Source organism: Simochromis diagramma, unplaced genomic scaffold, assembly GCF_900408965.1.
Source record: "Simochromis diagramma unplaced genomic scaffold, fSimDia1.1 OVJJ01000596.1, whole genome shotgun sequence".
Lineage (NCBI taxonomy): Eukaryota > Metazoa > Chordata > Actinopteri > Cichliformes > Cichlidae > Simochromis > Simochromis diagramma.
The window spans coordinates 7,123,433-7,138,101 of NW_024387245.1; the positions used below are offsets into that span (position 1 = coordinate 7,123,433).

Consider the following 14,669-nt stretch of genomic DNA (forward strand, 5'->3'; position numbering starts at 1 on the left):
GTATAAATAAAACACAAGAAGCTAAAGAAGTGGGTACAGTAGATAACACTTGGGACAAATAAAGCCCTAAAGTGGGGAGAAATGTGCAAAGTAAGGACATTTAAGATTGTAATTACAATTACACAACTCTATTCTCCAATAAAATCTTACATAAGATCGCACATTAACACCTTTGTACCCTGAGGAGTTCTCTTTACTGAACAGTAGTGTATGGCTGGCATTTCTATAGCACCCTGCAAACAACACTGAAAACAAGTCGTGGAAGTTCATACACAAACAAACATGGAGAGGCATGGCTTAAAAATATGCAACAGTGTTCCAGCAGATAGTATCAAAACTAAGAGCGCTGTGTTTAATGTAGTTAAATAGAACAGAGACCAGATATTTACATTTAACTTAATATTAAAAGTATATAGTGAATAAAAATGACAACCAACTCAAGTAAAACACATCACACAATTATCAAAGATCATTTATTTCGGAAAATGAGTAAATTATGCTGTTTATCCACAGAAAAAAAAATACATGTTAAAGTGTGTTTTACAGTCCAATTAAAGGATCTACATTTTTTATTTAGATTTTTTTTAAACACAAAGTTTAGCCAGCAACTACAACACAATGTTCTTTTCTGCTACTTGTACTGCTTCTTCTTCTTCAGGAGAGCCTCTCGTAAAGCAATCTAGATTAAAAGACACATAAAAAACATTTCCAGGTGAAATGCCAAAGTAGTTTCTTGTTTATATACACATTTGTAAAAGGCATGTGTGACTTACCTGTTTCTCTCTGAAGGAGCGTTTGCCTTTAGTCCTGACGTTCTGACTGTGCCTCATCATCATGAAGTTCTTATTTCTCCTCTTCTCCTTGTTGCTGCTGCTAGCGTGTGGGTTTAGCTTGGTCCGCTTCTTGACAAACTCCTTCCTGTCCGTCCGTCCCGCCTAGAAAATCAAACACATCATTAGGCCAGAATGCTAACAATAAATCAGGCTTACACTTCTGAAATGCACTGAGAGTTTCTTAAACTCCCCAGAGTCAGTGTTTCATATGCATGAACTGATTTTTCATTTAAACAAATCTGCACATTTCCATCACAATTTATTCACCATTGCTGTTGCCAGTCGTGTTTCCTTGTCCGATTTTGGTTTCTTGTGCAGTCTCTCAATATCTCTCAACGTCAGCAGCTCTCCTCTGGGAAAAAAATTAATAAGATGACCGTCATTCTCAACAAGCTAATCAGCACAAAGGCCCACACGCTAAATTCAAGAGACCGTGAACCTGAGAGTAAAACTGTTTTGCACAAACTATTAAGATTTCAATAAAATACATTTCATTTTATGAATGTTTAAGGTTCATTTCATGCCCTTACTTGTCTCGCTCGTCATCACTGTCCACATTTTTCCTCTTCTTGCCTGGTGCAGCATTGACCTCTTTGGCCATCTGGACCAGACTGATCTTCTTGAAGTCATCTTGGGTGAGGAGCCTGCTGGCGCTGACCGCCGCTGCCTTGGCTTTTCTTTCCTCAGCTGTCATGCTTTGAAGCTTCTCTGCCTGATTAACAACAAAAAACAAACATGAAAAACCAGAACAGTTTTATTAATATATACCTTTTTTTCCTACCATGAAATAGTATGAATAATGAGGTTTTAGCAATCTGTCAAGCTATGTTTGTTAATTTTTTTAAACTCACCACTTCTCCTGTATCTTCATCAGATGAGTGGTGAACGTCCACCCACTCCCCATCTTCATCATCATCACTAATACTGGCACTCTCCCAGCCGTCTGTTATATAAAACAATACAAATATATTATTCACACATTCTGTACGTACGCAGAGAGCGCGCAGGCGGATGTTACAACAGTGGCCGACCTTCATCGTCCTCTCCCTCTTTGTTCTCCTCCTCCACCTCCAGGACCTCGGCTCCGGGGATATAGTCTTTAGCCTCCAGCTGTCCGTAGTCTTTGATCTTGGCCTCTGCCGATGCCTCAGTGGGTCTCCCCTGAATGACAAGTAGGGTTTATACTTACAGACGTGTAGCTTCAACTATTCCAGGAACTGGAAAACATTTATATTGACCCAGGTAACAAGAATGGGCTGATCTCCATCTTTTATCTCCTTTGTCGTTCTTGAACGTTCAGAACAATTTTATGGTTTATTAACATTAATTTTACATTAGATTTTCAAATGTGCTGCCACTACTTGACTACTTAAGAAAACATAGCACCCCACAATTCACTCAAATGTTCATAAAATAGATTTTTTCCTCATTTTACTGCAAATCGGAAGGCAAATCATCATTTTTGAAAATGTTTTGAAGTTCATATAGAGTTCTATGAAGCTCACCCTATCCTTTCTGTGCAGCATCTGTGGATTAAGACTCCTGAACAACTGGATAAGTCCTCTGGCAGACATCATTACATCTGAAAATCAAGGCAGTGTACATCATGTGAACATGAATACAGACTTCAACACAATCACAAAAACCTGAAATAGACCAATTACTTACTCTTGTCTTTGTGGGTCTTGTATTGGGACAGGTCCTGCAGAAGGTCCTCGTTGATGGCGAGCGGACAGCGTGCTGCCACCTCCCTGATGGCATTGAGACTGAAACATAAACAAAAAAGTCAATTTTATTATAAAAGTATAGAGTAAAACTAAAGAGGTAGCTACAAAAACCCTGTATGAACACTTGCTGGGCACCTAACAGACTTCTCATTGATGAAAATATCTAATCAACCGATCACATGTCTGCAACTCAACTCATTTAAGCACCTCGTCATGACAATGAGTTCACTGTATTGAAATGGCACCAGATCTCATTCCAACAGAGCAGCTTTGGAGTGTGGTGGAACAGGAGATTTACTTAACTGATGTGCAGCTGATAAATCTGCAGCAACCATTTGACGCTGTCGTGTCAGGTAGGAAAATCTAGAGCTCCTTCCTGAATCTGTGCCACGATTACACAGAGGTGTACCTAATAAAATGGCTGGTCGGTGTATGTTATAGGTTTAGCTTGACTCATTTTTCAATTCACCGCATCTTTTGATTATCGTATAAAGATCTACTTACCCCACAGTCATGACCTCCCCAGAGTTTCTCTCTGTCACAAAGTTGTTGGCGATTGTCATGATCACAGGTTCAATGATCTGCAGCAGAACAGTGTTAAACAGGAAGAGCAGTGTGAAACTACTGTGTTAAACCAGCTTAAAACGACTGAGTAAATAGGAGTAAATGTACCTCAGGGGGAACGAGCTGGTGGGAGGCCTGAGCAGCACAGAGAAGAATCTTTGTCACATCTGCAAAGATGCTGGTTAGAAAAGTCTCATGGACAAATGATTTCTCATGAAAATTCTAATTTAAATGTAAATAATAATAATAGCTTAGTTAGTACTGCTATGTATCGATTTAGATTGTTTTGAGGTGGGTTGCTGAGTTTTGGAGATATCAGGAATGTTTTTTTTTTAAACTAAACTACACCACCACACCAGAAGGAGTGTGGACCCAGTGAAGAAAGTTCCACTAAGAAAGGACACTGATGTTTATATCCCATCTAGCTGGTGGACACTGGGAGATGACCTTTTTGCTCTCAGGTAACACAGTACAAAGAGACACTGCTGATGAGGTATCACTCACTAAAGCAAGAGCCAATTATTTCCATTTTATTCAAGAGAAGGCAGCAGACATCCCCAAAACTGGGTCTAGATGAATAAACAGCAGTACAGGACAGAAAAGAGCATCTGTTTCTTTAGCTGTGAGTTCTTTTTACCTCTCTGGTGAGGCTGAAGAAACCTCTGGATGAAAGGGTAGAAATTAAAGAGGAAGAGCTGTAAAAGAAAAAGAACACCAAGTGTTTACTCGCCAGAAGAAGAAGAAAGAAGAAAAAACCCTGCATACGTCACTCATGCCTCAACAGCTGCGATTTAAATGTGGAGTTCAATAAAAGCCAGTACATGTTTTACCAGACCCGACACACAGGACTGAAGGGTGCATTTAAAACTGCGTTAATCTGACTTGAATAAACTCATTTACGAAAGAACAAAAAAAACCCCCCAAAAAACAGATGAGTCACCGACCTCGTGGATTCCAACCAGTCGGGATATGAGCTCCATCATCATGATCTTAACCTCGAAGCGCTCCTTTGAGTCTTCCAGCTGCTTTAAGAGCTTCTCTGAGAAATCTAAAGAAAAAAAATAGATTTTATACAGTTCTATGAATGGAAGCCTAAATGACCTCGAGGCAAATTCTGTGTGTTCCATTTGCTGCAGTGATGCTGAACAATTATATACCTTGAGGGTCGTGAATAAGGTGAACTGCAGAGAAATTAAAAACTTCTGCTTTCTTCTTCTTTTTATGTTTCTAAGAGAAAATGTGAGGATAAAGAGTTAAAACAATTCATCCTAGCACAGCAGTAAATCATCTCTCAGTACTGTCCTGTTAACCATCTTAAAGTTACACAATTGGAATTAGAAACAGTCCCTTCAGGTAAAACAGTGGCACCTTGAGGACTTTCATAGCCTTTTCCAGCTTCTTCTTGTTCTTGGAGGTTTTCTTGCCAGTGGAGAATTTCGCCATCAAGTCTCTCGCTGATGGCCCTTCATTCTTCACACACACACACACACACACACACACACACACACACACACACACACACACACACACACACACACACACACACACACACACACACACACACACACACACACACTCTTACTGAATACTGCACAACAAATCTAAACCATATTTGTCTGTTTCAAATGCATTCTACCTTAGCATGAAAGAAAAAAAAAAATTCTATATTGTATCATAACATATCATACATCAAACTGTCCATCTTTGATGCTTACCTCTGATTCTGAGTCACTCTCATTTTTCTCATCTTCATCTGTTCCCAGGAAGAATTTAAGGCCTGCAACAAGGATCTAAACAAGAAGATTGCCTGGTCATAAGCACTAATGTTTCCACTTAATCAATATCATAAGCAACGTATTTTAATATATATATATATATATATATATATATATATATATACATACCCAATTTTGCTGTGCAAGAAACCCCACAATGACAATAAAAGCTCTAGGTCTAAGTCTTAATACCCCCAAAATATACCTTTGTCACTTTGGAGAAGCACGTAGTTGTGATAACATTAACTGTTTTGGGATCATTCCTGCAACAAAACAAAAAAAGAAAAGATGTTCAAACAAAATAATTTTACATTGGCTGTAAAATAGCCGCTTTAACGTTTCCGTTTCACTTTGAACCCACCATATGTTCCTTTTGTACAGCTCCACCATCACATCTAATGAGATCTTTGCTGCTATCGGATTACTGTCTCTCAGCATGGTGTACATGAAGTTCTGTAACATCTGTAACAAATGACAGCACAACGCTGTGAGTGCACACCATTTTACAAAGACTATCAAACAATATCAGGGTGCACAACAGCTGTGTACTTACTGTGTTGACCTTGTTGTTTTTATGTTTTGCGTTGATGTTTTTGATGTCTGCTACAATGTGTGTGTACAAAGTCTGAAGAGAGAAAAACATTGTTTACATGAAAGCAAAACAAACAAACAAAAATAAACAGAAGCAATCAGAAGACTGTCCCATTGGTAGGTCTGCAGAAGCTCTAACAGCAGAAAACCAGGTCCACAGATCAAAGTTATTAACTCATCACTACATAAGGCATTCACCAGTTAGCAAAATTAAACTCACTGGCCACTTCGTTAGGTACACCGAGTGAATAGCAAGACTGCTTTAAGCAACAGGGGCTCAAATAACCACTCAGTACAACCAAGGTCTGCAGAAGAGCATCACTGACTGCAGAGTACATCAAATCTTAGTACCAAATGAGTATCACAGCAGGATAACACACCATTTCACAAAACTAAAATCATCGCAAACTGGTTCCTCAAACATGACAAGTTCAGTTCACTGTACTCAAATATCATGTACAGCCACCAAATCTCAATCCAACAGAATGCAGGCTTTTTTACATTTTAAATTCCTAAGTTTTAAAAGCTTAAAACCAACTAAAGCTATCAACAGAACATGAACAAGCAGCTTTATGACTAAAACAGCTGTACTGGATTGAGTCAACCAGCCAAGTCATTCAAAATCACACTCATGTTTACAACAGCAACCTGTGGAAAATTATGAGGTCGATATTTTATTTTTATTATTGCTCTAGCATATTGTACGAATATATATGTGTATATATAGAATAACGAATCTTGGCCAACAAATGGATAAGATGCCCCAGATGGCATGTTGGCTCTCGAAATTCTTAATGTCAAGAGTTTCACTTCCTGCTTAAATCTTAAGAAAAAAAACCCAGCAACATAAAATAATTTCTATTATCCATATATCACGAATGGTCCTCATGCTCGGTATTGATCTAGTTTTTGGGCAAACTGTCTACATGTTTACACAGACAAAACTTTTGTTTATCTTTATAAATATCTAAACAACAGCTTCCCAGATTGCTCTCTCAAAATACTGGGAAAAAACTGTAATGTCCCTTAATTACGCTGCTGTTTGGGGAAAGAGCTTAGTCTTACCTTCCTAAGCAGCTTGTCATGACATCGCAGCAGCTCAAAGAAGAGCTCTAGGAGGCCTGAGGCATCAATCAAGTCTTTATTCCTCAGAAGGATCAGAGCTTTGCAGAAGGTCTGACAAAGACAGCAGAAATGCATATAAACCATTCAAGTCTTTAGCAAAACTAAAGTGACGGGTTCACATGAATCCTGGTGTATGAACCCAACCTCACCATTCGTAGGTCCGGCTCCAGGACTGTGTGGTAACTAAGTAATAACTCAGACAACTCTTTAGGAAACGTGGAGAGCTGCTGGGGGAAGCAGTGACCAACCTGAAGGGCAAAGAATAATTGTATTGAGACAACTTCTAAGATTCAGGACTATCCACTACACCAAAAACACACCGGGTTACCTGAGCGAGAAACATAACGAGGTCTGCAAGCTCCTTGCTCGGTTTGTCAGGCTGCAGCTTAAAGATCTGCACATTGGACTGATAGTGTCGGTACTGTTGCAGAAACTGCGGACGAAAACGAGAGGATTACATGAGTAAAAGAAGGCTCACACTTCCAAAACAACTCTACCAGCTAATGCGTTTAGCAGTCTTAGCTAACAACACTCACCTCCTCGACGTACGACTGCGGATCTCTTTTTATGAGATTCTGAAGTTGAGGCAGATTGTTTGGTAGTTTGTTGTTCTGTCGACCGGACATGGTTTAAGATTATATTATGTATGTGTTACAGAATAATGAAAAGCAGCACTTCTTACAGGGCAAGCATGGCCAATGTGTACGCTGCCATTTAATTTGAGGGGATCCAAACGTCACATCCGGCCACACTGTCGTCACTTCTGTTTTCGTCTTCGAAGAAACGCTCGTGTACAAAAGTTAAAGGGGAGAAAAATCGTTGAATTCAAAGAATGTAAAACAATGCAGAGTTTTTGTGTGATAATATTTTGATTTTATATTCATAAGCGCTCTTTATATTTTGCACCAACTTTTCTTGCATTTAAAAATCATGTAAAAAATGTTTGTATACTTGAAGACAGTTCAATAATGATAAATAAATAACGGTATGATGAAGAGAAATGTGTCCAGTAAAGTCAGAAAGCTTTCCAACGAGTTTTATATGGTGGCCCTGAGAGGCCAAACGGACTGCAACTTAAGCAAACACCAGCAATAAGAAAAATGCTACAAAAGCACACAAAACACAACGGAAATGGGAAAACAGAAAACAAAAATAAGAAAAACGAAAACAGAAATAGGTAAAACGAAAACAGAAATAGGTAAAAACAGATTTCCATAGCACAAGGGAAGTGCTTCTGGGGAGACAAGAACCAGATGGACCAGTTGCGGGAACCAAAATATGCTAAGAATTGCGGTGGGAGACACTTAAAAGAAGTGGAGGATCTATCCGTTTTGTGAAGGAAAAAAAGATGAGAGGTAAGTGTTAGCCTAACTATTAGCTTAAAAATCCATCATCAGTATTATATGAATCATGATAAAACACACCTACCATGTTTTGGGTTCCTGCAACTGGTCCTCCAGGTTTATGATGTACTTTCATTTATCTTTACTTAGCTGATTATTTCTTGCCAGAATATGAATTCTAACAGTGTAGGCTGTGGACCAAACTTCTTTTTTCCCCCTTTTTTTGCCTGTCCCGATCAGAATTGGCAGTCTGAAGGCCAAGAAAGATGCCAAATGGATTTATTTTTCCAAGTGGGTCATTATGGCTTTGTCATATTGGTCCACTTGATTGATCTTTATTATCATTATTATTATTATTTATTTTATTTTAAGTTATTACAGACTGGACAGGCATGAGTGGGGGATAGGAAAGAAAAAAAGAAAGAAAGAAAGAAAGAAAGAAAGAAAGGGAGGGAAAGAAAAACAAAGGGGAAGAGGGACAGGAAGATATAGTGTGTGTCTGTGAACACACTTGTAATCATGTAACTATCTGCTAGAGGGTGTGGGGAGCCATAGCCCTGCCCCTCAGGGCCTGAAGCAGGTATGGAGGAGATTCAGGCCCCAGATATCCAACAGTGGCTTGTGTGTTCTTAACGGGGTCCGACCAATGACTTTATTTTAATATTTTTAAATAGCTGCCACATAAGTATGAATCTAAAATATACATGTGTATTATAGAAAAAAAGCAAAAACGGTTGTGCTGTTTGTTCATAATAAATGGGTAGGGGTGCATAGTCAGTAAAAGTCACCAAGGCTCTGCAGAGCTCCAAACCTCCTCTGCCACAGACAGAAGCATAACAAATGTGCACTGGGAGCTTCATGGCATGGATTTCTACGGCCAGTAAATCTATATGTATGTGGCCAAGAACCTTAGTCCATGTAATGTATCTTAGCACAGTTTACTTGTGGCAGTTAGGTCAGCTAGTGGGATGGCAGAGAGGGTAACCTTTACATTATTTTATTGTAGAGTGACAGGAACTGCCTATGAGCTTCTAATCAGGCATAAATATTGACAGAAAATGTATCAAAGGAAATACATTGATGAAAATCAAAGAAGATAAATATTTATGTGACGTTCCATTTTCCTGAGAACTGACTGGCTGTGATGACTTCTTCAAGTACTACATGCTACTTCGTCCTGCTAGTTAAACCCGCTGTCTGTTGTCAGGTCTCCTCCTGTTTCACTGGCATGTATCCATCACCAGAGGGCTCCACTGACCTGCCTGTAGACATCAGAGCAAATCCTAGTGGCTGGAGTTGGCCAGGCAAGTTCAAAGGCAGTTGTGGTAAGATAGAGCAGGGAGTATAGTAAAGCACTGCTGCTCCTCTTCTCCACCGCTGGATCCACCTGAATCCAAGCTGGGAGGCTCCAGGCGGTTAGCCTGCTGCTTCATAATCAGAACAAACCTGAATAAACTTCCCAAACACACCTCTGCTCCTTCCAAACAGCCTCTGAAAAACTGCCTTTTGTTTATTTTCTCCCTCATTCTCGTCCTTGCCCTCAGGCTTTTCATCATGCCTATCAGTCATGTTGATGCTGTCTCCATGCTGTCTTTACTGGCCTCTTCACAACTGCACATGCCTGAATCTAGATTCGGGAGCCTAAATTGATCAGTGTTGAGCCTCTCAGATTTCTCGTAGTCTCAAATCACCTACACTGGCTCACTGTAGCTGCTGCCTTTGAGAAGAAACTTTAACATCACTTTTTCTTTCTCCCTCGCTTCAGTCCCATCTTTACTTATTTACCCTTCATTTAATTATTAATGTCTGAATTCAAATCTTTTGCATATGACTGCCTGAGGTCTGGAACCCACCAAATGTCTTTCCTTTGCTCCAGCCTCTGCCCTGGCAAATAAATTAAATCACTTCTGAAAACTTCTCCTGTAGCTGTGATTTTTATTTAAATATTTAGGATAGGATTTAGAATTCAACTTTATTGTCATTACACATGTATACATACAGGGTAACGAAATACAGTTTGCATCTAATCAGAAGTGCAAGAGCAGTAAGTGCAACAAGAGCAGACTGTATACAAGTAAGTTAAGTAGAGAGCAAATATACAGATGTACTGATATATACAGATACATGTAGTATAAATGGTGGAATAGTTATGAACAGATTATGTACAGAGAGACCAACAATACAGCTGAACTACAGACAAATGTATAGCATACAGATGTTCTATATTGCTATACAGACGGGGCAGATATAGAGGTTTACTATGAACAAATATACAGATGTGCTACATATATACAGATGTAGCGTGTGGATAAACAGATCTACAGAGCACTATGAATATATCTACAGTAGTGGAAGCGTAGCTCTCTGAACAGACTATAATAGTGAACAGTGTAGGTACGCAGTATAAAGGAGACTATACTATGTCAGTGTCCTAAAACTATAGCATTAACCAATGTGAGCATACAGTGAATGTTGAGAATGAAATGATCATGGTCACTGGGAAGAGGAGTGTAGAAGGGGATGGGGATGAGTGTGGATGGAAAGGTTCAGCAGGAGACTGAGCTCAGTAGGGTGACAGCTGTGGGGAAGAAGCTGTTCCTAAACCTGCTGGTTTTAGTCTGAAGGGTCCTGTAGCACCTTCTGGAGGGGAGAAGCTGGAAGCATTTATTGACAGGATGAGAGGAGTCCCTGAGAATGATGTGTGCTTGGCGTAGACATATCTTCTTATGGACCTCCGCAATGGCAGGAAGTGGAGTCCCTATGATGCATTGGGCGGTTTTCACCACCCACTGCAGTGCCTTGTGGTCAGCAACAGAGCAATTCCCATACCAGACTGTGACACAGTTGGTCAGGATGCTCTCTATTGCACAGCGGTAGAAGTTACTCAGTATGTCAGTATGTGGTTCTTCTTCAGTGCTCTCAAGAAAAAGAGGTGCTGATGGGCCTTCTTGACTAGGCTGGAGATGTTAGTTGACCAGGCCAGATTCTCAGGGTCCCCAAGAACTTGAAGCTGGAGACCCGTCAACAGCTGTGCCATTTATGTAGATTTAGATGCCATTTATCTTCTCTCTCGTGAAGTCCACAATGAGCTCTTTGGTTTTGCTGGTACTCAGAAGCAGGTTAATGTCAGCACCACACAGCTAGGTGCTTTACCTCTTCCCTCTAGCCCTGTGGAGTGCCAGTGTTGAGTGTGATGGTGGTAGAGCAGTTATGGCCTGACCTAACATGCTGGGGTCTGTTGGTCAGAAAGTCCATGATCCAGTTACAGATGGAGTTGCTGATTCCAAGATCCACAAGTTTGGTGTTCGGCTTGGAGGGAATAACTGTACTGAATGCTGAGCTGAAGTCAACAAACAGCTTTCTTGCATAAGTATTGCATAAATATTCTCAGATCACATCCAGTGTGTTATGGAAAAATTGCAACGATTCTACAAAAATGTTCTACATGGTTAGTTTTTTTTTCTCTCTTCCTACTGGTGATAATCCAGTGGGGCTCCAGTCACTCCAGGCTCCCTGGTAGTTCCACAAAACGGACTGCAAACAAACTCGTGCATCCATGACTGATCCTGCTGCTTCCACTGCACTTCACTTGTGTATGAATTGATCTTTTCACGACTGTTCACTTTGGACAAAAAGGGAACAGAGGTGACACTGACTTCTGGCTTCGCAGGATGATCCCTCTTAACAACAGAGGCCACCATGAATAGCTCACATTGTAAATCACAGAGCCAGTATTTTATGCTGTAGCTTACACTCACTGTGACAGGATGGCTCATAGGAGGTCATTACACTCTGCTTCATTTGGGTCCAGTTCAGATTAAGGGACAACACATGGAAAGACAGAAACTGGAAACAAATGTTTGAAAAATATTTACTGGTAGAAAACATTCAGTGAAAATAATATTCATTTTTCTGTTTGGCAAACTTCAAATCTGAGTCACCAAAAGCCAATCAGACAAGAGAGTTGGTATAAACAGAGAGAGGAGATGAAGCTTCTTTTAGACAGAGGAATGAAAATATTTAGATTCACTTTAAAGGACAATTCTCTATTTTTAGCACATTCCAGTTTCACTTTCTTGCCATTAGTAGGAAACTGTACAGAAGGTACAATTAGCTTAAAATACATTAACACAGAAAAGTAAGAGTGTGATTCTGGTAAAAGATAAAACCGAAAATTTAGCATTTTTAAAGGTCCCTGCTCACAGACCTCTCTGTCTCTTTTCTTAACTGCAGTATATATGCTTGATTATTTGGACTACATTGCAGTGTACAGTTAGACTATGATTGTATCCATGGGGCTTGAGAACAATTACATTTGTTCACACACTCACAGTGTATTCATTTTCAAAGATCAGTGAGCACTTCTTCAAGGCTGGTCTGGAGACATTAAACTGCTCTAGGTGACAGAAAGTGTTGTAAGGACTAAGAAGACAGTATTAATCCCTAAATTTGGTACACATTATGACAGCTGTGATTTATGTATATTATGTGTTGAGATTTTCTCTTTGTGACCGAGGTCCTTACTGGCAGTGAGATTCGTATTGAGCATGCACATATGTGCTGTTCCAGAAACGTGATGTTTTCTTGTTCTTACCATGTCCAAACTAATTTACAAATTCTACAAGACATGCTGTGTAAGTAAATACAAACAACGAAAGTTTGATCTGCATTTATTGAAAGATCATATCCCACAAACTTAGTTTAGAGGGTCCACACTGTCTACACTGTATTTAGTGAAGTCTGCAAGTTTTTGAACAGTGAAATTTGTTTTGTGCCCAAATCATTTTTCAGATCATCAGAACGAAAAGTTATTGGCCATGTTTGCATAGCCCTTTTCAAAAATATGCTTTCCTGACATTATTGTGTGTCGGATGGTGGTCAGGGCTATCCAGACTGACAAGTGGGACATTGAATGTTACTTCTATGGTGGGGAGGGAGCCTGAGATTGTCTAAATTGGGGGTCTGTTCCATAGCAAATGTAGAAAAAATGTTTTAAGAAAGCAAATAAGTCGGTGTTCTCAAAAAATATGATTGTTTGCTTGCAGGACACCAGGAGAGATGAGTCCTCCGTCACAGATGGTGTGGTCAGTGAAGATGGCCACCTTCAAGGTCATTGCAGGGCGATCGTGGCTCAAGAGTTGGGAGTTCGCCTTGTAATCGGAAGGTTGCCGGTTCGAGCCCCGGCTTGGACAGTCTCGGTCGTTGTGTCCTTGGGCAAGACACTTCACCCGTTGCCTACTGGTGGTGGTCAGAGGGTCCGGTGGCGCCAGTGTTGGGCAGCCTCGCCTCTGTCAGTGCGCCCCAGGGTGGCTGTGGCTACAATGTAGCTTGCCATCACCAGTGTGTGAATGGGTGGATGACTGGATATGTAAAGCGCTTTGGGGTCCTTAGGGACTAGTAAAGCACTATATAAATACAGGCCATTTACCATTGCATCTCCAGCCCACTGCCACTGTACTTAAGGGAAGGTAAAGACTTTCTTCACTTACATTTGGATCATCTAAATCCGCGACAGTCATTCAGGCAGACTTTCTACAAAAAAGAATATAGATTATAATAGATTCAATAGATATAACAGCAGTAATGCTAAACATATAGCACCATTAGTAAAGACTAGGTCAACCTATTTGACTACAAAAACAATGACCCTAATAAAGGACCAAGGTAATTGTAAAAACAAACAAACAAAAAAACAGAGAACTCCTCATTAAGACCAGGATAACTGGTGATTCCCCCCACGTCTGGTATCAAGATAGTACTCTCAATACCAGACACTCTTTCAGTCACTCCCATGATGTGCTGCCATGTAGTATTTGGCTATATAATCGCCAGTGTGATGGCTTACCTACATTTATAAAGCCTGTGTTGATTCATTTCATCAGATCTACAGAGAAACAAAAACACCTCTAGTGCATCTGAGATGGTATATGGTATGAGTTATGACAAATGGGCAACTTCTGGTAAACGCCTGTGTACAACAATGACATACAATGAAACTACAGAAAATAAAATGTTGAAAACAAGTTAAATGTTTTGTTCTTGAAATATACAAAAGGGCAAAAAAGTAAAAGAATTTAACGCCTAAGTATTATTGTAATGCTTATAATCCCGCTCCCAAAGCAGCTGGTTAGTGTGCTCATGCGCAGGCTGGCTCTGATTTGCATAATTCACAATTGAGTAACCTTATCTTTCTTACACTGGGTATTGGTGGAGTTCCCTCAGTTCATACTCTGAAACAAGCCACTCTAGGTCATCTTCCTGGCTGGCTGCTCCTTGCAAACATAAGGTTTGAATACCAGGTGGGTGAGGGTTGTGTGCTCACACCCAGAGGACTCTAACAACATTATAATACTCTGCAGCTAGATGTGACACACTGGTCTGTCAGAGTTTACAAAATGAGCAGCAGAAGTAAAGTCGAAAGCTCTGGAACTCAACTTTGATGATAGAGGACGAAGCTGTGTCTGAAGATGAAGGCCATTATGATATTAATTCTGAATCTGATGATTATATACCAAATGAGGGAACTGGAATTTCTCCATTAAACATAATAAAGACAGCGTCAGGGCCCACTAGAATGTCAGTGACTCGTTTGCTAAATATCAAGTCAGGGTTTTACTAATTTAGAATTAGATCGTCATTGAACCATGATCTGTGAGAGGTAAATAACACCACTGCACTTAATATTGATTGAAATAGTAACGGCATTAACAA

General features: G+C 40.0%; 1 protein-coding gene across 1 annotated transcript; it reads right to left on the reverse strand.

The window, feature by feature from the left end:
- Window positions 1-456: 456 nt before the first annotated feature.
- sdad1 (SDA1 domain containing 1) lies at window positions 457-7,360 on the reverse strand. The gene is made up of 22 exons (XM_040000987.1): window positions 7,152-7,360; window positions 6,944-7,048; window positions 6,765-6,863; window positions 6,556-6,666; window positions 5,453-5,524; window positions 5,261-5,361; window positions 5,105-5,162; window positions 4,840-4,914; window positions 4,493-4,594; window positions 4,282-4,351; window positions 4,069-4,172; window positions 3,762-3,819; window positions 3,233-3,291; window positions 3,065-3,141; window positions 2,502-2,599; window positions 2,339-2,415; window positions 1,865-1,994; window positions 1,685-1,776; window positions 1,364-1,545; window positions 1,101-1,185; window positions 774-935; window positions 457-679 (listed from the first exon to the last, which is right to left on the reverse strand). The coding sequence occupies exons 1-22, from the start codon at window positions 7,239-7,241 to the stop codon at window positions 632-634; spliced, it is 2,055 nt and encodes a 684-aa protein (XP_039856921.1). The 5' UTR covers window positions 7,242-7,360; the 3' UTR covers window positions 457-631.
- Between the last annotated feature and the right edge of the window lie 7,309 nt (window positions 7,361-14,669).

What these genes read in the sequence shown, in the direction of transcription:
- sdad1 (XM_040000987.1), bottom strand. Translation starts at nt 7,241, where the DNA reads ATGTCCGGTCGACAGAACAACAAACTACCAAACAATCTGCCTCAACTT. An exon ending in CGCAGTCGTACGTCGAGGAG is followed by an intron (nt 7,049 to 7,151) that starts GTGAGTGTTGTT and finishes TTTCGTCCGCAG; the next exon opens with TTTCTGCAACAGTACCGACA. An exon ending in AGAGTGACTCAGAATCAGAG is followed by an intron (nt 4,595 to 4,839) that starts GTAAGCATCAAA and finishes GTGTGTGTGAAG; the next exon opens with AATGAAGGGCCATCAGCGAG.